General features: G+C 34.8%; 1 protein-coding gene across 4 annotated transcripts in view; it reads left to right on the top strand.

Annotated features, from left to right (window-relative positions):
* LOC106464108 (myosin light chain kinase, smooth muscle-like) overlaps positions 1–25,170 on the top strand; it is a 41,907-nt gene that overhangs the window by 7,750 nt on the left and 8,987 nt on the right. For all 4 annotated transcript variants that reach the window (XM_022391771.1, XM_013924219.2, XM_022391769.1 and 1 more), the window contains 7 exons: positions 12,223–12,275; positions 12,734–12,824; positions 18,442–18,648; positions 19,514–19,655; positions 20,871–21,070; positions 21,498–21,650; positions 22,213–22,258. In XM_022391771.1, the coding sequence (XP_022247479.1) occupies positions 12,239–12,275; positions 12,734–12,824; positions 18,442–18,648; positions 19,514–19,655; positions 20,871–21,070; positions 21,498–21,650; positions 22,213–22,258 (876 nt within the window). In that variant the 5' untranslated portion in view covers positions 12,223–12,238. The remainder of the gene's footprint in view (positions 1–12,222; positions 12,276–12,733; positions 12,825–18,441; positions 18,649–19,513; positions 19,656–20,870; positions 21,071–21,497; positions 21,651–22,212; positions 22,259–25,170) is intronic.

Raw genomic sequence — 25,170 nt, 5'->3', positions numbered from 1 at the left:
CGTAGACTTACCGCTATGCCACGTGGGGGGGGCGATATATATATATATATATATATATATATAGATAGATAGATAGATAGATAGACAAAAAGCGCAAAAATAATTACACATCATGCGGTTCTATTATTCGTCGCTTCTCAACATAATTAAAAGAAAGTCTTCCATCTATATTATAGTGGTCATTTGGAAAGGCTGTTTGAACTCCTGAAAGAAGTAATCTTCAGCTAGTTGATCTGATGAAGAGTAGAGATCACAAAAAAAGATTCATTACAGTTTAATTATTCATATAAAATATTTTTCCTCAATAAATCTATGAATTATATCATTTCCAAAAGAACTCCAGTTGAAAAGGCTGTGGGCTGTACACAATAATATGTTCACTATCGTGAAAAAAACTACTGTTTGCGATATACTAATATATAGAATATTCTCGAGACAAAATTAATAATATCCTGAAATGATTTGGTATTTCAATGTCTTCACAAGAAGGAAAAAAAGCTGCGTTGCGTGTAAAGTATTTCAAAGGAGGGTGATCTTATCCCATATAAAATGGATGAAACTTTTGTAGTTATTAAACAAATATCACATTTTATTGTATAGATTGTGCTTAATAGTTCAAGTGGCAACGATGGCATTGGTTTAAGCCTAGAATGTCTAAATATGTGTGCTAGATATAAAACGTAAAGGATTGTGCTTGAAAACAATGTAATATGCTGCATATATATTGTCGAAAGCAAGGACGATGAGTTATACATATATGTGTGTGTGCTTGTATGTAGAAATAAGCGTATTATAGGGTCTTAGGTTTTAATCCCTGCCCCCAAAATGACATTCTGTGGGCGCAGCCATATTGGATTTGGATTGCATCTCTTTGACGGTGAGGGAGATCCTGAAAAGACTATGACTTATGATGATGAGTCAAAGAAAGACAAACCCTGATCTTTTACATCAAGTAAGATGACGGCTGTTTAATAATGAAATAATTTAATTTTTATTTCGGACTTTGGTTACAAATTAATTTGTTTCTTGGCAACCTCACTGCTCCACTAAGTGGCTCCAACGAATTTTACTAACCATTTGTTTGTTAAGGCGATACAATATGAACTAATTTTATGATTTTTTATCACTTGATAAGACTTGGAAATCCATGACTTAGTTTTTCATCAGTCAGGTATATCTTACATGATAATTTTGATTTCAATACATTAGAAAACCTTTTGTTATATCATTGATTGGCTGTTGGTGAATGTGCCCTTGAGGTCAATGAAGGTGACACAATCTGATTAGTTCTATAGATTAAAACCATGAATATTGATCATGTTAATATATTAATTGTAGATTAAACATTTTTGATTAATTTCCCTAATACATGATTGCCACTTAATTGTATTAATTTACGACGGTTATTATTTTCTCTCACGTCTCTTTGAATATAACTTAATTAATTTATAATTATTTAACATTATATCGAGTACATAGTGACATAAAATATGCAGCGACTTAAATTTCATGTGTATTCATGTGGCTTATACATCAATGTGTACAAATCTGTCCTTTTTTGTAGAGGAAAAGTGATTTATTTATATAGAATAAAACATTTTTTGACAGTTTCTCTCCTCTTTTAAGTTCATTAAAATACAATATTTCAGATCTTTAATTCTGCATTCAGACTATTTGTTTTTGTTGTTTATAATGCAAGACTACACATAGAACTTCTGCATTGTGTCTGACGCGTGAATCGAACCCCTAACTTTAATATTATAAGATGAGTTATTGGGGAATTAAATCAAACTAGGAGCTAATGACTACTCACACAGTTGACCAAAGGATAATAACAGTCCTTAAACAAGAGGGAATCCTCAATATCCACGGTTGTAATTGGATCTCAAATCGATCAAGAGATGGCGCTATGAGCTAAAAGTTTGTACTTGAAAATACTCAGAGCCATTCTACGAGCCGTTATACGGTGGCTATAAATAGCCTGTCTGTAACTCACATAACTGACCAGTGGATATCCCGTAATCTAGTCCTAATTAATCCAGTATAACATTATAGGCATTTATACATACATCAACTACTTCTGTTTGTGTATTTGTGATTTCGAATATTTAATAATATGTCAGTTTTGCATGTCAAAACAAAATAGAAATATGAAAATGTATTTCTTTAAGTCCTAAAAACTTCATCGTAATCATAGAATTTTTAAATAAACAATAATAACAAGTTTAAGCAATATTTATACGCTGTTCATCAAACACAGAGTTTGTACGTGATTTTTCAATTTAATTTCTTTGGAAATCCACGGTTTTCTAAATTTATTTACAAACATTACATTCTGGTATACAGCACAAATCTTATGTTATTATATCGGCTTTACTACATGGAGTTCATTAAAACATAAACTATTTTATTATAATAAGCTTAAAGTAGATATTGAAGATCAGAGTATGATGATACAACTGTTAGAGAATCTTTAACCTATGAAATACATTTTACGTTCGAAACAGGTAACTATTTTCCATAGTCAACGAATATTCATGACAAGTGTTAATGTGCTTCGAATTATTTCTTACACAGTTTAATCATCGATTTCTCATTGACAATGAACTTATTTTGCTTTGCTTATTATTACCTCAATCCGTCATCAATATATCTTACATTTCACGTTAAATCAGCTCGAGCATGTGCATATTTTATATATGCATATATATGGAATGGCAATGATATTTTTGTTAAGTGGTCAGACAGACCTCTGGGATTAAGGTATAGTCATCCTGAATTTTGAAGTACTGACAAGAAGGAAGACAACCAACTACTAACATCCACCACCACAAGAGCTTTGTTCAACTCTCTGAACGAAATAAAATGGCTAAAGTTGACTGTCACTTTTATAAAGCTCTCACAGCTAAAAATGTGCAACGTGGTCATCAACATCACGTCTTGAATCCCCAGCTCTCTGACCCACAGCCCAAAACGCTACATACTAGACCACGCTTAGTTAAGCGTTGGCCGTTTGGCATGGTAGGAATTTAGGTTAAAAGTATATTTCATTCCCCGAAGGGGAGTGAAATATAATCAGGGGCGGTTAGAAACTTCTGTTTCTCTTCACCACACTACACATTTAGAATTAAGTGGCCGGGCTTTTAAGAATTAAATGCTTACATGAGTGAAGGTCTCAACTGATAATTTTCCTAGTGACGAGTTCACAAGTTGAGGGAAGAGCTGCGAGGAGACGCGGAGAAGAAGGGAAACAAGGAGAGCTTTGCTGAGTTGAGTGTTGACTACGGAAGTTTTCTTTCTTTCAGCGGGACCTGTGCGTTGGATGACTCCGTGGCGTCAGGCGTTGTAGAGCAGAGCAGAGAGATGCAGATCGAGTACGTCCGTTGTTGACTAAAATGTTGAGATTAAACTGATTAAAGAATATTGGCTAGCAGTTTAGGATAAGGATTTTACTAATTAAACATTAGTAGAAAACTATAGTGTTACATTTAATCCGAGATGGTGTTTTTCAGGGCTGGGATCGAGGGATCCAAAGCACAAGGAAAAATTTTGCTGCGGGGGGTGGAACTAGAGTACCCCGAGAAAATCCACTTTCACGGCCAGGGCGCCGAATAAAATGCCCTGACCATGCCCGGAAAATGCTGTGGAAAAAGACATATTATTAGTTTTCTTGGGTTGAATTCCATGTGGCTACTGGTGATGCTTGAAGGCTAGAACAGGCTGGCTGGGTGAAGAGGCGACGTGTGTCTGTGTACACTCGGGTAGTTGTTTAGCTGGATTGGGCTCTGGTTGATTAGTTGACGGAATGGTGTCTTGTGTAATGGGATGGTGCTGGGTGATAAGGGGGCTTCAGTTGGTAGTGCTTCTGAAGTTTTTAAAGTGGATCTTGTCAGTCTCTTGGTCATCGTTGTGGTCATCAGTTTGGATTCTTCGGTCCTTTTTGGCAATCCCGGTCTGTGTTTCTTTGTGTATAAGAAGGAGGCTTTCCGTAGAAGTAGAGGCGTCACACTTGGTTAATAGAGGTAACATGGTTGATAGAGATGACACAGCTCATGTCTGCCGTGAAGTTATCTGGAGGTTGGTTGTTTGAGTGCTAGAGTTTATTTTCACAGTTGTTTTACTGGAGGTGGTAGGCGGTTCTGTCTCGGGAGCGGGTGAGGCGGCGAGAAAAGGATACTGTCGATTTTGATGTGTTGTGGGCTTGGAAGATCTGGTTATGGCATCATTGTTTCTTGTGATTAGGCATCTTCTTGGTCTTTCGGCTGTGAAGCGGAAGAAGTAGTAAGATAGTCCATGAGTTAGAAGATATTGTTCTGTAGTTTTAGAGTCTGTGACTATTTTGATGAATCGAGTCGGTTGGCCTGTGATTCTTGATTTGATTCTGTGCACTTCGTGGATATTGAAGTTAGGTATGGCAAGGAGGCTATATTTGATGTCTTCAGTGGATATAGACAGATCAACATTTCTCAGGAACACAGAAAAAAGTTGAGCATTACTTCGAGGCGGTTACTGGAGGGTTAGAGTTCCATGGGGCACATAGACAATCTGAGTCTTCAGGGGTGAGGGATTGACTAAAGATTCCTCCCCTTCTTAATAGTTTCGTCTTGGACGGGTCGATAGCGGCGTTGGGTTTGTATTTTCTTAGGAAAATATTTATCCGATTGAGGGAGAAATCGTTAGGAATGCCGTCCATAATGACGGGCGAAGCCATAGGCAAGCGTTGAGTGAGTTTCCTTCCCGGTGGGAAGTTAGCCACTTGGGTGCAGAGCTTGGTACAACACGTCTTCCTACCTGTGCTCTAAAAAACACGCTTAGTCTAATGTACATTTCACAGTCATAGCTAAACGAAAATCAATTCAACAAGTACTACGTGTATAATTTCTCTAAAATACTGTAACTAACTAATATGAAATAGCCCATAACTATGTGAAATTATTCACTTTCATATTTTAGAAATTATTTGAGATTTCCATGTAAATAAAGACATATTTGTTTTCCTCAATATTTTCCTTCAAACCATAACTTTCATGTAGTCATTGAACCGGGTATGCCGATTTGATTGGTTGTTTGTAATTAAGTACAAAGCTACACAATGGGCTATCCGTGCTCTGCCCACTACGAGTATCGAAACCCAGATTCTAGCGTTGTAAGTCCGCAGATAGACCGCTGTGCCACCGGGGGTGTGCCGATTTGCACCAGCGATCCTTTTAATCTTTGCCTTACAGAACAGCAAAGAAGCGGATTCCATGCCATAAAATAAAGGTTCTGCACATATGGCTATTAAATATAAGAAATTCAATAACTGTTTCCTCCTTATTCTCAAAAAATGCAACCTTCCTACTAGGATATTGAAAACAAGCTATAACGCGCCATCTACAAATCAAAAGAATTTAAAAATAGATGTTTGATGTTGCATGGACACAATCATTGCAGTCACTGCGTCTACTTTCTTCAGGTGAGACAATACAATAAGATTCATTTCTTGGGTTTCAACAAAATTCTTCACTTTCACAGGTATATGCTACAGTGTAACGAAGCAATTGTTTAGAAAAGCTGCAGTGCATCTGACACTGTGCTTTTTGGTGTCCTAGATGCATGATCTTGTGTCATCACTGTAGGTTGCATTATGTCTTCCTACATTTACCATCCAGTTCAAATGGATTATGAACAGGGTGGATTTGTTCTATTAAGGTGGTGATTAAGACAACGTGCAGAGGGGGGGGGAGATACTTATTCTTGGCTTGTATTCTGATTAAGGTGGTAATAAAGACAGTCTACGAGGGGAGGAATTGATTCATTCTTGGCCTCTATTCTGATTAAGGTGGTAATAAAGACAGACTGTGAAGAGAGGAATTGATTCATTCTTGGCATATATTTTGATTCAGGTGGTAATAAAAACAGCCTGCAAAGGGAGGAATTGATTCATTCTTGGCGTGTATTTTGATTAAGGTGGTAATAAAGACAGTCTGCGAAGGTAGGAATTGATTCATTCTTGGCATGTATTTTGATTAAGGTGGTAATAAAGACAGTCTGCGAAGGGAGGAAATGATTCATTCTTGGCATGTATTTTGATTAAGGTGATAATAAAGACAGTCTGCGATGGGAGTAAATTGATTCATTCTTGGCATGTATTTTGATTAAGGTGGTAATAAAGATAGTCTGCAAAGGGAGAAATTGATTCATTCTTGGCATGTATTTTGATTCAGGTGGTAATAAAGACAGTCTGCGAAGGGAGGAAATGATTCATTCTTGGCAAGTATTTTGATTAAGGTGGTAATAAAGACAGTCTGCGAAGGGAGGAATTGATTCATTTTTGGCATGTATTCTGATTAAGGTGATAATAAAGACAGTCTGTGAAGGGAGAAATTGATTCATTCTTGGCATGTATTTTGATTAAGGTGATAATAAAAATAGTCTGCAAAGGGAGGAATTGATTCATTTTGGCATGTATTTTGATTCAGGTGGTAATAAAGACAGTCTGCGAAGGGAGAAATTGATTCATTCTTGGCATGTTTTCTGCAAAAGAGCTTCTATCTTATTTCACTCACTTTGGCTGCTGTATATTTTGCATAATTCATTATGTATATTATTTTGTGGCAAGTTTGTCTAATCTTTTCACTTACGATGACGTTGTTTTCGAGTTCTGCGAGTGCCAGTCTTGGATGTTTTGTTGAACATGTTTCAGATGTTGTATTTCCTACAGTCAGGAGAACACTGGTTGAGTCTCAACCTGTCAAGGCCTTTAATCAGGGGAGGAGGGAAAAGACCTCCTGGCCCAAGCCGTTTGTAATATGATGGTTCGGGATATATATCTAAATGTATCCTTTTGACCCGTTTTTAACCTTATTTTTTTTTTTCATTTGCAAAAATGAACAAAAGAAATTGATAGATCTGTGTCAGGAACGAGAAAACAAGATCCGGCTCTTTCGCAGCATTTGAAGCATGTAGAATAAGTCTATTGTCAGCCTCTTTCTGGATGTTTTAGATATTTTTCCCGGCCTCTGTGTTTGTTACTCGCCGAACATCCAGGTCTTGCCCAAATCCACCAGAAAAATAACTCTGTTGTCAGGCTCTTTCTGGATTGTGTAGCTAAGCTGTTAACATGAATACTCAGTGCGTGCAATAAACGTCAACCCGCAATGTAAAATAACTGAGACGCATATATGATGTAACTGTACCTTAAAGTATACAGTTTAAATATGCCATAACATTATTTTATCATGGTAACAACACAATCACACAAGAAATGCCAAGTTACAGAAATTCATTGTTTTTAGTTTTCCAACTCGCTTTTACATGCAAATTTTCTTCTGCTTTTTTCATGTGTGTCCGTGTTACAGAAAGTCCTATAAAATATTTACTGGTGTGAATATATGTTTACATGCAAAACTCCTAAAATCTAATTGTCACATGGTACGTAGTGTCAAATGTTGTTGATGGAGCGCAAAATAACAAATAAGCGATGACCCTAGCTCCCAGACAATTTGGAAAATGAATGAGAAAAAAAAGATAGAGGACCCAAAAATAGTGAATTTATAAACTTGTTTCTTTTAGTCAAATAAACAGTGTGAGTGGATGTTTCAGTGTGAATTAAAAGTATATTTGGTCTGTACGAGTCCATATTAACGTGATGTGAATTTCGTGCGCATCTAAAATCAGCCTATATCAAAAGAAAAACAACTTACTAGACTACTGTCATAACTATCAGAAGTTAGTTTTTAAAATCCCTTAATATATATATATATATATATACATCTCACCTTGATCTTGTCTATATTTCAACAGCATGTTAAGTGGGTTAAGAACCTTTAAAAATAAAATAAAAATCCATGACAGGGATTTAGTTTTTAAAGGAAAGAATCTCTCCCAAACTGGAGTGTTCAGGGATCCCCCTTCATTCTTTAAGAACCCTTATCAACTCTGTTTTGTTTAATATCATCCCTAAAAACGATTAAGTTACAGAATACTTGTTCACTTAGTGAAGGTGACACGTCACACTATCTATCAACCAATCATTAAAGAGAGTGAAACTCACAACCAGGTTATTACAATTCGTGACTGGCATTATTATCGAAATTCTTCAAAGTATAATGATATGAAATGCATAACATTAATTTGCATTTGGTTCCCATTTCCTGGCAATTTTAATACCTCCTTTCGAAGTTCTTCATACAAGATTGTTTAATCACGATTTCCTAGTGTAGTGTTTGGGATTTTGTTATTTTTGGCTAACGTAGGTTTGAACAACTTCAAGTTAGTGTAGCACTTACAGTACATATGACATTATATTAAGAACATAGGGGTTCTATAAAAAAAACTCCGTATTTGTCAGATCCAAATGTACGAAAAATGACGATTACGTTATGTTACACATTGAGCATCTAATGCTTTATATTAAGTTCTGAAATAATGGCCGCCTTTAAATAAACTATTGAATGTCTTCTTCTTAATATTGATGTGAGTAACAAGGGTAACGTTGAATTATGTTGAATACAGTACCTTAAGCTTCTTAGCATGGAAAGCAAGGAAACGTTGAGTTATTTATATAATTTATGCAGCTTATTTTGGTTTAAGAAACAACTAACATTTGTAAAATGAATTAAGAGTTTGAGTTTTCGTCTTATTGTTGAACATAAGTTCTGAGTACATTGTCTAAAATCTGAAACTTGTAGTTTATGTGAATATCAAATTCAATTGCATTTTTATGATCTTTATATGCAGTGTAATGGTTTGTTTTACTTAAATCAATGAATTACATCGTTCTAGTTGTTCCCCGGTGAAACAGCGGTAAGTCTATGAATTTACAACAATAAAATCAGGGGTTCGATTTCCATCAGCGAACACAGCAGATAGCACAGCTTTTGTATATACCAAAGGGCAATCACAGTGATTAACGTGCAGCGCTGTGGCTCCGAGGTTCCATGGCTCGCACCCCTGTTACTGAGAAATATATATATATATATATAGCGCTCCACACTTTGGTGCTGTGGATGAATTATAAGAGTTACAGTCAAATACCGCTATTCGATTAGAATAGCCTACGAGTTGGCGATGGGTGGTGTTAACTAGTTGCCTTCTCTCGGGTTTATCTTTTCAAAATTAGAAACGGTTAGGGCATACATCTCTCGAGGTGGCTTTCCGCAAAATTCAACAAACAACAACCAAAGTTGTAGCAGCAAACATGTTAGTTTTCTAAAAAAGGCTATAAATATCTCGGTTATTATGAAATGTTATTGGTCTGTAAAAAAATTCTATTTTTGTAGAGGATTATGTTTTAGAAAAGTGTCTTACCATAGAATTTCTCGAATTTCTATTGTATTCTACCCTCCGATAGATTTTTTTTTACTAGTTAGTACGACAACTGATAGCTGAAGCTATCTACCAAGCATCGCCCCCTCCAGTGGCACAGCGGCGTGTCTGCGGACTTACAACGCTAGAAACCAGGTTTCGATACCCGTGGTGGGCAGAGTACAGATAGCCCATTGTGTAGCTTTGTGCTTAACTTTAAACAAACAGATCGCAGATAGCCCAATTCGTAGCTTTGCGCTAAAACAAATAACAACATATTTGAATAAACTGGAATATCTATAGACATTAACTGACATTAAAAATGATGTATTCAAGATAATGCTTGTTTAAAATGTTTACTTGACTTCCGCATGGCCAATGGATTTACAGCTGAAGGAGTAAAGACCCTGTGAATAAAACTCATTTCGTATTCAACTATTTGCAGTTTATCTATGAAATGTTTGTAAACTACAGTACATTTCAAGATTAATTTATCATTAAGAAGTCAGTACAATATACTGTATAATAATCCAATACATTTAATAAGCCCCTAAAACAGTAATGCTATTACTTATGTGATGAAAATATTTTACACGTACAAAAAACAGCCAAGATAGAATAAGGGTTCAACCATATAGAGATGATATATAAAAAAAGGAATCAAGTTGTATAAAAGGCAAACCTTGTAAAGATGTAACGAAAAAGTGGATACGTTTAACAAGAAAACAGTGGGGAAAACGTTGTCCCTTTTTTTTTTCATTCATGTTGCTATTTGTTCCAGTTGCCATAAAAATGGAGGCCCTTTCGTATGTCCCTAGTGGCTCAGCAGTGAGCTTGCGAGCTTATACGCTATTAATCGTATAACTGACAGCTTTACGCTTAAACACAAAACAAATAAACATTTTATATATATAACCTGATATCACTTCTTTATACGGCTGATCCCTTTATCTAACTTGGCTGTTTGAGTACATGTAGAATATTTTGATCAGATATCAGTATTTTTTGTTTTGATTATCAAGAGAAGCTATCGACATAAATGCAGTGTCTTAACCACTACGTCATTCTTTCATTTCAGATATATCATGTTCCAAGTTTTTCTAAAGGATCAGTTTTAACCTAGTGGTTGTGAAGAACAATTCATCATTAAAATTATCAAATATATATATATTGTTTGTTTGTAATTAAGCACAAAGCTACACAATGGGCTATCTGTGCTCTGCCCACCACGGGTATCGAAACCCGGATTCTAGCGTTCTAAGTCCGCAGACATACCGCTGTGCCATTAATATATAATGTTAATATACGTGCTACAGGAATCAGACTAATATCTACCCACTGAAATTTTGTTTGGCGCCAATACTCTTGATTCCTATATGTGTTGCTTCTTCATCAAGGAGGAGAACATGGGCAATAATTTGACCATAGTTTAACTGCTTAATCTAAAACAGATATGAAAATGTTGCTTTAAATGTGATGCAAGTGTGTTTAGATCTGTTTAGAAATATAAGATTAGTGGCGTTCCAGCATTTGGAACAGCTATGGCAATAGTCCAGATTTGGTCAAAGTTTATGGTAATGTTACTCCATCCTTCTATGTTGGTTGGGGACACTACCATGCCTCTATATTTTGGCACCATTCTGAGTGATAAAATTCAAGATTGGGACTGCAAACTAAGTTTGATTTTTTTTCAAAACGTTTTGGAAACTTTCATTTTTAATAAACTGCTTAGGCCACTCAGAGACGCATAAACGTTTTGATGACTGTAGCTAGTCCAATAAAAATGATATACTACTCTTTTGAAGTTGATTTAAGCAGTGTGTTCAGCATGTGGACTGAATTTTTATGGACTTCTTCAGTCGTTATTCTTGCCGCAGTAGGACAAAAATAACTGTATTTGTGAGTCGTACTTTTTAATTCTTAAACAAATTCGCGCCACATTGTCGGAACATCGCTAAAACTGGAGGGCACGTGAAAGATGATATACAAAGGGAAAATGTATATGTTAGACCTACTGTTTGGGCATCAGAGGGTTGTTCAAGTATAAAGAAGCTGGATGCCTACACTTTTGCGACATTCACAGCCGAAATACACATGTTAAGAATATGAAAGCTCGCAATTGCTGAGTGCAGTGAGCTTCAGCTGTATGACAGAAAGTGGCATAGCAGTGTTCCCTAACAGAGACACAATTCTTAAATCATTAGAAGCCTGATTAGTAGAATGACTCTTTCAGGTCGGAAGCGTAGAAGTTGACATTATTGAATAACTCTATGGTGGCCAAGCAGTGAATCGCAGAGTGTCTCTGACATAGTAATTTTTCCTTTACAAAACATCCTTAGGATTGCTCCAATTTTTGCAGTACTCCAAAATTGATGCGCGAATTACACAGGCCTGCGATGGTTTTATTGTCTTGAATTTTCTACATGTTTTACAGTAATTCTTGTACGCTGAATATGAAAATTATATCAATTTTTCTCCATCACGTGCAGAGTTGTTCCAAAACTTCATAACGCAATACATAAAAGAAAGACCACAACACCCAGTTTTGACACTAAAAAACGTAGATTTCACGAAAAAATCAGGCTGAATGAGGATGCATGTTCATTTGACATCAATGCTTTTTCCCTTTTCTTCAATTTGTTTCTATTTTTGTTAACAAATATAATAGTAAAAAAATTGTTCTTTGTGGTAAACGAAATAACAATTTGATCTAAGTAAGAGTTTTTTTATTTCCGATTTGTAAAAAATCCTTAGATGATAGAAAAAAATTAAAATTATTTTCGAAATCTGCGTAGCTGAATTATGGAGAATCCGTCATTAAAACCCAAACAAATTTTATGAACTTTAAATTCACAGGCCTGTATTATAAGTCACCCTATGTGTGTGTACAGAGACACTTGAATGAAACATTTTAAATGTATGTTTGATTTTCAGAAAAGGATCGCGAAATATGATCTACATTGACGAAACAGAGCCGGATCATGAAGGTATGACATTTTTTGATTTATAAAATAATTTTTTTATTTAAATTTAAATATTTAAATTAATCCATAAAACCTTGATCAGTATGTTTTAACTAAAATGTGATCATATATAGATTTAACTATATAATGTTATGAAATATTAAAAACACACTTCTCGTAGTTAAAAGAATCAATTATATTATATAATTCATTCATTAAGACACTTTGCGATTATTTATAAATGTATTTATTTATAACTTATTTGCCCCTAGTGGCACAGTGGTATGTCTGCTGACTTACAACACTAGAACCCGGGTTTCCTTACCCGTAGTGAGCAGAGCACAGGTAGCCCGTTGTGTAGCTTTGTGCTTAATTACACACACAAAAATAATTTATTTATAAATACAATAATATATTTTTGTTTTGTAGACAGCGTTCCATAATATGAGATAACATCAGAGTTTTTATGTATTTTTTTTCAGAGTTCGAGCCTGTTTTTGAACAAAGAAATGTCACAGTAAAACAAGACAAAGATGTAAAGGAAGAATATAACCTCTATGAGGAATTAGGAAGGTAAGGTAAATTAATCTGAATTTTTAAATATTTACTTTACATAACGTATGCCAACATACTGAAAGCATGGTTTGAATATGTTACTTCATAATTTCTAATTCAACAATTTTCTTTGTTTTTACAGTTCTCCATTTTTCTATTCACTTTGTAGGTTTAACTACCAACAGTTTGTGGCAAAAGTGCAATAAAGGATAAAAGTGTATTTTTAGGAGGTTAGGTACTTTTCATTATCGCAAAATGAATCTTTCAAAAGTTTTTTTATTATTGTTGTATGATATGTTTTTCATTAAGAAAATGCATTATTGTTTGTCTAGAGGGTGCTTTCACATCACGTGCAAGGGTGTTAGGAGAAGATTTCAGTATTATAAAAATGCGAATTACGCTAACGCAGTTGGTTATTAATTTTGTAAATATGTTACGCTGGTTTATTGATTATCGAATTAGTTAGTCTGCTTATCCGTTACTGTCATCTAATTAACCTGTTAGCTCAATTTTGTGAAAACTGAGTTTGTGCTTCAAGTACTAAAGATACGAGAAGTGGCGTTCGAGAAAACTAGCAAGTGAAATTATTGTGTTAATGTCTACTGTAGATTAAGGAGGAGTAGTATTGGCGTCGAACCGAGTATAAGTCTTAAAAAATGACGAGGACATTCCGACTGAAGATTCTTTTCACTTGATAAAATATAAAACGATTTTTTCTAGTGTTAAATCGCACAGCAAAAACAGGCGTACCCCACGTAACTCGATAAATAAGGAAAGAAAATGCAAACTTGGCTTTTAACCAGACTTTTAGCTTTAAAAATTTGCCATACTTTAGTTTAAACATGAATTTGTTGTAAAAGTTTCTTTTGTATAGTGGATTCTTTTAGATTATACTGTACAAAGAAGAAGCAAAGTCCAGTCTACTTAATGAATAAAAGCGTTTTAGCTTTTCCATTACAAGTTTTACAAGTTAATGTTAACGTTAACAGATAGGTTTAATTAAGTCCCATGTGATATTTGTAAGTTTGATCTTTATATAAAACTTAATGTTTAACAGAAAATATGTTTTTATGTTTATTGAATTTCGCGCAAAGATACACCAGGGCTATCTGAGCTAGCCGTCCCTAATTTAGCAGTGTAAGACTAGAGGGAAGGCAGCTAGTCATTACCACCCACCGCCAACTCTTGGGCTACTCTTTTACCAACGAATAGTGGGATTGACCGTAAATTTATAACGCCCTCACGGCGAACATGTTTGGTGGGACGAGTATTCGAACCCGCGACCCTCAGATTGCGAGTCGAGCGCCCTAACCACCTGGCCTTGCCGGGCCTTTTGTTTGTTTGTGCAAGGTAATATTTATCCTGAACTTAAAAATATGTACGTATGATTATTGCAATGATAATAGTTTGTTTGTTTCAAGTTAAACACAAATCTACACAATGAGCTATCTGTTCTGTGCCCACCACAGGTATCGAAATCCGGTTTTTAGTGTTATAAGTTCGTAGGCTTACCACTGTGCCACTGGAAAGTGAAGATATGATAGACTAGAAGATAAAAGTGATGGCGAATTTAATCTCTTTTTTTTTATTTACATTCGTAAAAAGTTAATACGTTCAATAATAACACCCTTGAGAAACCCAAATAATTCTGATAAAATGCAACCATAACACAAACTTTAAACTATGTTGCTGAAATATGCTAAAGGTGTTATTTTTGTTTTAGGCAAGTTACCGAACAAAAGTAAAACGCTGCATGCACTTGGATTGGTAGTTTTTTTACAATAAACAATTATAAGTAACAGTACTTGTACAAATTATGCGTCAAGTTATCCTATTTCTAGAAAACGTTCCCACGCCTATAAATATAACCAACGTGACGCGCCAAAAGAGTATAAGTCAGTGTACAATAAAACTTCAGAAGCTATAACTGTGATTGTTATAACGCTTACTAATCGGAAAACTTCAGATATTTGGCCAGGAACCTTTACAAAGTTCGAACATTACAAATCGTTTAACTTCAGTGGATTCCCATCGGACATTAGTATTTTTACGAAAACCTTACCTAACGTCATCGGTGAAACTCGACCTGTAATCGGCGAATGATCAGCGAGAACTACAGGGCTAGCTAGCTCCCTACTAAGTGAATTGTACCTATATCAGCTCGTAATCAACTCGCTGTTCATGAACTCTCATTAAGATATCAAGGAAGTTCCAAAATAGAAAGAAGAATTTATATTGCTTGTAAGTTTGTGAAACTTTTGTTTATAAATCAGTGTTTACAATAACAATTTGTAATAACTGTTATTTTAAATTGTATTGTTGTGCGTATATTAAAACGTTTTTGTATTAAAAGAGAATACTGTGTGTATCAATCTTGTTGGCAAATATCATAAACTGACTATATATCGGCTTTAATTTAACTACTAATTTTAAAGTATCATTTAGCTCGGTTTCAGACCATTTGAAATTCTAATACGTAACAGATATCAAGGAAGTTCCAGACTAGAAAGAAGACTTTATATTGCTTGTAAGTTTGTAAAACGTTTGTCTATAAATCATTGTTTGTAATAACTGTTATTATAAATTGTATTGTTACGACAGCGGAAGTCACGTGACGCTGCCGGCGCGTCTGGCGCTGGTAGGGTGCGTGAAATTTCTCGAATGATCATGAATTATCGGGTAAGCCCGAGTTTGTTCGAGACGCCCTCTTTTTTAGTATGTAAGCCTGGTAGTGAAAGCCTGCGGGATCGAATGAAGAGAGTTCCGGGTAAGTTACGATTCTGTTTCGAGCTAGTGTGTGTTTTGTTATCGAGATTGTGAATCGCTGTGATATATAGCGTGTATTATAAAAGTAGCTAAGTTTAAAGTGACGAGAAACGTACTGATTGTGAAATTACTGTGTGCTAAACGTTTGTATCGAGGAAGAATAAACTGGTTTAATCGAGAAAGAACTTGTATCGCTGAAGTTTCTCGGAAAGAATTTCTACCAGAAATTAATAAACAAGCAGATACGTAACAGTGTATTAAAACGTATTTGTGTTAAAAAAGAAAACTATGTGTATCAATCTTGTTGGCAAATATCATAAACTGACTATATATCGGCTTTAATTTAACTACTAAATCCAAAGTACAATTTAACTTCTAAATTTAAATTATCAGTTAACTCGGTTTCAGACAATTTGAAATTCTAATACGTAACATTAACAGTTGTTTCCGAACTTAGATCCTAATTGGCATCATTAGCTGTGCGGTGGGCCTCAAACTTGGCAAGGAGGCTAGGCTGTTTCCGCTGCAAAATTAGAGAAATTGTACAAATGAAAAAAGAACCGATAGATGTAACTACCTCACACCACAAGACATTTACTCAATAAATAGCATAAGGCGAGACAAAGTGATTTATTGAGCGTTTTACTACAAAATTGTGCGTTTTTTTTCAAGAATTTTACAACCAAAAGAAAAAAAAAATAGAGGTATCAATATAAAAAATAAACCTTACATTATTTGTTCAAAATCTTTGAGGAAGGACGGCTTCCTTTTAATCTGATGAGCCGCCAAGGGTTATTTACTGTGCATCAAAGAGAGCAGTTATCCCCCACAGATATCTTGGTTTGCCACCCCCACCCCCCGATTCTGCAGGATATAAGATGATCGAAGTTTTCTTCACAAACGAATAAAAGAAACGCAGCTTTTCGAACATGATTCTTTTCCTATCCAAGACGGTAATATAGATGGTTGTCATGTGCTGTAATATAAATGGTTGTCATGGGCTGTAATCGCGCACGATTAGTGTATTAATTTGCTAGCAGACATTCATCTATTTGATTGATAGATCGTACTTGTTAAGCGATTATCGGAGCCACGTTGTCCAGTGTTGTTATATACATTACAATATTACGTTATATTCAGCAATATTACACTCCCATATCATAAATCCAATAGAAAGTACTGTGACAGTAGGTAGAAAGCGGGATACATTAAACGACAATGAGTCAACAAATAGGGACTCCCCCTTGTGGAAGAAAACAATCAATATTGCCTACGAATATTAGAAACGGAAAAATTACAGGGATTTTCTCATTCATTATGTTACTCAGTTCAGAGAATGATCTTCGTTTTGACACTACTTTTCCCCCGGCATTTGTTGTTGTTTTTTTCTGAAACAACACCCCTGACTATACTGTAAGTAAAAAGAAAGGAACATTTGTTGCACAACATTCTGATGTGGTATTAGTATTTATTTATTTTACTTGGTAATTATATTTTACAAAATTAATATAACTGACAAGTTTTTTTTGCCTGAAATTTTCTGAATGAAATAAGCATTGATAAAAATTGTCAGGTTTAAATTCAAGTAACTTTTAAAGAAAGTATTTGGGTATCTGTGAAAAATTTAGAATGGTACTCTTGTGGAATGCAGGCATATCGTATGTTTTATATCTGCTTTAGTAATATAGGAATTTTAAAAATCATTTATTTAATTTGTGTGCAGTTTTAGTATAAATATGTTGGCTAGAAGGCTGTTGAAATCGCTTTATTCTAGTTGTTTTGTTTCTGTTATAGATAATGTCTATTCCGATTGAAAGAATATTGTAGTGAAATATAGCTATCGGGTTAAACAAAATAGTAACTGTAATATCCTGTACTGGCTGAATTGACAATATCAGACTAATGCAAAGATCATCATGAAATAACATTGCCAACTGGACAAAAAAAGCATAAAGTTACACAACGGACTATGTGTCTATCTAATAATTAAACAATTAAAATTACATCACGGTAGCCCTTAGAAACTAACTGTTAGACTGAAACCCCTCGACTATTGTTTTCACCCGTCTTGATTTCAAGTGTAATGTTCCAATGTTATTAAAGTCTGTGCTGACTTTGTAAGAACAATGCTGATGGATGTGTATGTTAAGTAATAGGCGACTTTCTGCCAGATGATGGACGAGTAAGTAAATAAACTGATTTACGGGATACGATGAAGTTAGATACTTTAAGTGTCTTAACAGGGAAAAAAACGCAATATGTAGTTGGAAATATGGAAAAAATATATATCTCTAAAAGGTCAAAGTTTGTTTGTTTTAGAGCAAAACCATATTGGATTATCTTCCGCATTCACTAAAGGGAATCGAACTCCAGATTTTAATCTTGTACGTGAGTAAATTTATCGTTGTCCCTCTGGAGAACATCTGAAAAATCAAAGGCATAGCGTCCATATAGACCCGAAGGCCTGGGTATACAGAATGAAGTAATTAGGTTTAGCTACGACACTGTCGTCTCGAAGTCACTTGATAACCATTTCCATTTCATATAATTACTGCAAACATGCCCATATCAAAAACTGTCTATTGATGACTTCAGAGATTACGAATTTTCAGTAATCGTTGTTAGTAGTGGTGTTATTGAAACAAAACGGCTGCTGTATGTTATATGTAGCCATAATTTCGCACACTCAACTACATTTAACTACATCACGAGTTTTTCATAAATTTGCATCTTTTCTTTTTTGATGCAGTTTACTTGCATACAAAGTAGATAACTTAAAATCTTTATATTGTGTTCGAGAGATCTAATATTAGACTTTATTTAAGTAAAAATACACTACATTCAAATAACATGAAATATTCATTCTCAGAGGAAAATTCGGAACTGTTTATAAATGCGAAGAGAAGGCATCAGGTCGTGTCCTAGCGGCAAAGTTTATAACTACCAATAGAGCTGTTGACAGGAAAGACGTAGAAAGAGAGGTAGAGATTATGAGGGTTTTACAACATCCTCGACTCCTTCAACTTTACGATGCTTTTGATGATGGAAAGAAACAGATGTGTATCATCTTGGAACTGTAAGTGCCGAATTTTTTGTGTTATAAATTTTGGAATTTTCAGTTCAAGTCAAATGCTTTTTCATTGTTTTCTGGAATTTGCACGTTAGGTGAGAGGCACTTGTGACTATGTTATTATTATTATAATAATATGTTATTTTAAGACCAGCTATAGATGTTTTTCTTTTATTGTTATACGATCTATTTAAAGGACTGTTTTACATATTTTCATGTAAAATTATGTAACAGTGAAAGCTGCCCATGTTTATAAAGAGACCTCGTAAGGTCTTCTAACAACACATTTTTCGAGATAAAGATTAATTTACTGAAGTTTGCAACTGTACGTTTAAATGTCAGAAAATTTATGGAAATTTCAAAGGTTAATTATATTGACATTTTAAAATTGTAATTACAAAGAAAGTTTTGATTTTGATATACTGACCTGCAGTGTTTTGGAACCGGTATTTACACAAAGAAAAATTTACACTAAAAGAGATTTTATAACAAGTGCTGAAAGTTGTGTATGTCAGTTAGATAGAACAAAAGTGACAGCATTGCATAGTACTGGAAACATAAAAAAAATACGCTAATGAACATATAACACGTACTGTTCAGAGGAAATATATAAATATGATGTTTTAATCTTTATCAATGAATGAAAAAAAAGTAAGTTGTGATAATTTTAATTCATAATGATAAAAATCGTTCAACGTTTTTCTAGTAAGACAATATGAAAGCTGTAATACAGTATAGGCGTTATGTTTATAATACGTATGGCTCCTGTTGTGGAAAAGGACCCACTATATTTACTGTCTACCTAGGACAACTGTATTACAGAACTTCTCAAAGACCGTGGACAAGTATTTTGTGTTTATTTCCTATTTAGGATTGAAGGTGGAGAACTCTTTGAACGTGTTATTGATGACGACTTCGTTTTGACGGAGAAAGTTTGCGCTATTTTCATGAAGCAGATTTGTGAAGGCATCGGATATATGCATTCTCAGAACATTCTCCATCTGGATATGAAAGTAAGTTGGTCCCTTACCTACATTAACTCACCAAGAACAGTCTCTGTCTGGATAGAAAATTAATTTGATCCCTAATCTAGTTTAAAACTCTCAGAACATTCTCCATCTGGATATGGAGAATGTGGGTCCCCTACCTACATTAACTCACCAAGAACAGTCTCTATCTGGATAGAAAATTAATTTGATCCCTAATCTATTTTAAAACTCTCAGAACATTCTCCATCTGGATATGAAAGTAAGTTGGTCCATTACCTACATTAACTCACCAAGAACAGTCTCTGTCTGGATAGAAAAGTAATTTGATCCCTAATCTTCTTAAAACCCTCAGAACAATCTCCATCTGGATGCACAACTAATTTGATTCCTAATTTATTTTAATACTGTCAGTTACTTGATGGTTAAAGCAGATTATATTTAAAGCCAAGTGAAAAATGAACATGTATTTAAAACACCACTGGAAGCTGTTTAACATATCACATGCAGCACAAGTTTTATATGGCAATCATCTGTTGTCTATATTAATATTTTACGTGTCATATAATACATGCAAGTTCGACAGTATTAAACCTTTCAATTCACGTGCCTCCACCCTATGAATCAACAGTAAATTTAAGGGACTATAATGCTAAAAATAGGGTTTCGATACCCACGATGGGCATAGCACAATTAGCCCATTGTTTAACTTTGCGTTTAATAACAAACAATTCATTGCGGCTTTAAAAAGTTTCGAACATTGTTATCTTACACACAATCAGTGTTACTCTGGTTTAATGAAACATGTTTTCCAATGCTAGTCATAGATTCATTTTTCCTAAAACATTCCGAATTTATTTTATTCAAAAAATAGTTAGATGAAATATTATTTTAACTTCGCGTTTATTTTTCCACCACATGTGGCCATCTGGTTGGCCAGCGGCAAGTTTACGAGATTCCCTCAGTGGATGGATTAGATAGCACATTGTGTAGTTTTGGACTAAGAAACCAGCAACTTTGCCCTCCAGTCGGTCAGCGGTAAATTTACGAACTTACAACGCTAAGATACGGGGCTCGAATCTTCATGATGGACAGAGTTTTGCGCTAAAAACAAACATACATTCCTTACATATAATAGGAGATAATACTTTTGGATATTCAATTCCATTATCACTGTTACCGTATTTGTAATGTGAAAACTGTATATAATTATACTTTATACTTAAGACTTGTTTATTTTAGCCAGAGAATGTGCTGTGCTTGTCAAAGACAGGAAACAGGATAAAGCTAATAGATTTCGGTCTTGCCATAAAATTTGATCCACTCAAAAAGATTCAAATATTATTTGGCACTCCCGAGTTCGTTTCTCCAGAAGTGGTGAACTTTGATCGTGTTAGTTATGGAACGGATATGTGGAGCGTGGGTGTTATCTGCTACACACTGTAAGTATAACTGTTTGTATTTTTAGGTTAATAACAAGAAAATGACTAACTTTTTCTCTTGTGTTCGAAAAAAATCTCTCCTATTGAGAAGCCCAATAACACTAATCTGGCATACAATAGTTTAGTAAAACGATACTATTAAAATGCTAATGAAGATGTATTGGAAACAATAAACTCTCGTCAGAGGGGAACATAATTGTTAGAGTTTAGACAGTAAAAACTGGCAAGAGTTTACTTGTGCTTTTATTGACAAAATTATTTTGTCCACAATAATATTGTACTCTTATATATAAAATACAGCCACGTTTGGAACATAACATTAAAATATTACACTTTTAATTTCCAGTCTTCTACGACACAAACGTTTGTGGTATATTTGGTAAAGACAAGAGAGCCAATAGCAACTCTTTTTTTTTTTTTCTTACAGCCTATCAGGACTCTCTCCTTTCATGGGGGACAGTGTTCTTGAAACCATGGCAAATGTTACAAAAGCAGCTTTTGACTTCAACGACGAATCGTTTGAACCAATCACAGATGAAGCTAAAGATTTCATCTGTCAACTTCTTGTGAAGGATAGAACGTGAGTCACGTAGATGTATATATACATTTCTCGAGGCGTCTGGATTAACCCTTTATTAAGTGAAAAATTCGAACAAATAACCAGTGACGTAACTTTCATTTCTAAAGTGTGGGGGGAGGAGTTTCTGAAGCTGGGATAAGCTTGAATATATTCTATAAAATAAAATAATTCTATCCGTGAAAAAGTGCTGGGAATATCTCTCCCTCGTCCCTCATGAAAATTAGGCTTATGCAAGTAATTCAATTATAATAATCTACTTTTTGATAAGTTATTTTTTATACAGTCATCATTGACACGTAATTTTGGGAAGTTCAGAATGTGTCTACTGGTTTAAAGCCTTTAATATATGGGTTATTTCATATATATATATTTTGCTTCTAGCTAATTTCATTAAACGAGAGTTGATTCTTTAAAACCAATCAAGAGATTGTCAAAAATGATTGAAAATAAAATATCAAAATATACTAGATGGTCAAGCATTGGACGAAATATGTGAATACTAAATAAACGAATGGTTTTCAAGATTTGTTTTTGGACTAACGAACCATGTTTTTCTTTTCAGAGAAAGAATGAGTGCCACAAACTGTCTACATCATCCATGGTTGAGAGTAAGTTCATTCTTCATCAATTTGAATATGTAGTTATCATGGACTGCATTATCCTATATACAATCACATAAGTCTAATTATTAATTAGTTACTAGTTTTGTTGTTACTGCATACTAATTATTAATTACTATATATCCAACTTTGTGGTTACTAATCTTCCACCATCTTCAGAGAAGTTCTGAGAAGAGATGTGTGTGTTGTGATAGTGAATTGGATTAATAGTTACAGGGACTATTCAGACACCGTGCGCTGATTGGCTGCCTCAGATGAAAAGATAGAGACGATGACGTCATAGTTCCACGAGAGCGCATCGCTGGCAGCATGTTGCTAGACTGCCATGACAGTTGACATGTGGAAGTTGTCATGTCATCATGGTACTTGTTAACAGATGTTGTCTGTTACCAGAGAGCACGTTGCTATGATATGTCACGTGACATCACAGTTGCATTGCTAGGACTCATAGTTCTACGAAGTATATCAGAGGACGTGTTGTTAGAAGAGGTGGTGACATCATAGTTTAATATAGGAGAGACTGTTACTGCAGGCAGACGGACATTGTTACCAAGGGTAATGTTTCTGTAGGTGGTTGGTCTTACTAGGTGTTTTACCTGTGTCTTACAAAAGCTGATAGTAGTTCTATAGGCAGATGGTGTTACCAAGGTTCTATAGGCGGATGGCATTACCAGGTGTATTGTGTATGTTTTACATGGGCAGTTAGTGTTGCCAGGCAGATTGTATTACTAAGATTCTATTGGTAGATAGTTTTACTAAGAATAGTGCTGCAGGTGGTGTTTCTATAAACTGATAGATTAATAGGATGATGACCTCAGCGTGGGGTGTCTGAACATGTAATTATGTCATCAACATTGTAGTCTAGATTTAATTATATATCCTAAAAGATTTCAAGTAAAACCATTATTTAATGAGACAACTATTATATCATAGTGTATTACTTATGCCATTTTTTATCGCATATACTATCTCAATTTTTAAAATATTTGAATGAGGCAAATATTATTGTCTGTAATGTTTGCCTTCTTCAAATAATGGATAAATTAAGATCATATATGCGATACAAAATGGCATATCTAATACACTATGTTATAATAGTTGTCTCATTAAATAATTGTTTTAGTTGTAAATTTGTAGGGCATATAATGAAATCTATACTACAATGTTGATGACATAATGACATGTTAAGACATCCTACGATGAGTTCATCATCCTATTGATTTATAGTGTTTATAGAAACACCATCTGCCCAAGCAGCACCATTTTTAGAGAAAACAAAATCAGCTCATTGAACCTTGGTAGCATAATCCACCGAGTAAAACCAACTGCTCTTGGAAAACATATACAATATGCCTAGAACAGCATCCACGTGTAGTAACATCGTCCACCTATAGAACCTTAGTAACACCGTCCACCTATAGAACCTTAGTATCGCCATCTGCTTATAGAACCCTGGCAACACCGTCCGCCTATAGTGATAAGCCTTCTGGTATCAAACTGTGATGTCATTGCTTCCAATAACAACACGCCCTCTGGTACCACTTAGTGGAACTATGACTATGAGCAACACATGAACAATAATGTCTCGTGACATCTCCTAGCAACGCTCTCTTTGGCAGCATACAACATCTGCCGTCAAGTGTCATGGTAACATGACAACTTCCGCTTGTCAAGTGTCATAGCGGCCTAGCAACGTGACCCTAGCAACGCTCTCTCTGGTTCCACGTTGTTCAGCTATGACGTCATCGTTTCTACACCATTCCCTCTTCTGAGGTAGACAATTAATGCACAGTGTCTGAACAGTCCTGATAACTATTGAGATTCGATCCTGGGATCCTTTTCTTAGAAAGATTAATATGCTTGCACCATAAAGTGATTGGCAGAAATATTTTAAATGGAAAGATTAAATGGTATTAAAAGTTAAAAGTATTGAAAGTCTGTTTCGGAAATTTTGTATAAAGATGTACAAAGGGCTATATGTTCTTAGTCATCTCTAATTTTGAGCTGGTAGACTTAGAGGGAGGGCAGATAGTCAACAGTATCCAACGGCAACTCTTGAAACTTTATTTTCTGACCTATTAGAGGAATTTTACCATCACTCTTATAGCGTACACCATCCTAAGATGCGGATCTCGTACTACTGCGGCTATGGGCTGTAAACCTTGAACTCTGACACGGAAAGAAACGTGTATATAATAGATATAAACTAATTTCTAATTAGTGGTTATCAATTAAAATATAGTAACTTATTAGTATTAAAACTTAGGTAATTGTATAGGTTACTAACCTTTACAGTGATTGACATCTAATCGCCACAATCTTACCGTAAGTACTAAATCTGAGCCAGTATTTACTTAATCATTACTCTCCCTTGAAAGTTCGCCATGTTCTACCATTTAAAGCATATCAAGCTTGTACGTTTCCAAGGTGTTTTAACCTGGTAAAACTTAGGTAATTGTATAGGTTACTAACCTTTACAGTGATTGACATCTAATCGCCACAATCTTACCGTAAGTACTAAATCTGAGCCAGTACTTACTTAATCATTACTCTCCCTTGAAAGTTCGCCATGTTCTACCATTTAAAGCATATCAAGCTTGTACGTTTCCAAGGTGTTTTAACCTGGTAAAACTTAGGTAATTGTATAGGTTACTAACCTTTACAGTGATTGACATCTAATCGCCACAATCTTACCGTAAGTACTAAATCTGAGCCAGTACTTACTTAATCATTACTCTCCCTTGAAAGTTCGCCATGTTCTACCATTTAAAGCATATCAAGCTTGTACGTTTCCAAGGTGTTTTAACCTGGTAAAACTTAGGTAATTGTATAGGTTACTAACCTTTACAGTGATTGACATCTAATCGCCACAATCTTACCGTAAGTACTAAATCTGAGCC

This window comes from Limulus polyphemus, unplaced genomic scaffold, assembly GCF_000517525.1.
Source record: "Limulus polyphemus unplaced genomic scaffold, Limulus_polyphemus-2.1.2 Scaffold1562, whole genome shotgun sequence".
In the NCBI taxonomy this organism is placed as follows: Eukaryota; Metazoa; Arthropoda; class Merostomata; order Xiphosura; family Limulidae; genus Limulus; species Limulus polyphemus.
The sequence above is the reverse complement of the archived record's forward strand: the minus strand, read 5'-3'. Positions and strand labels throughout refer to the sequence as shown.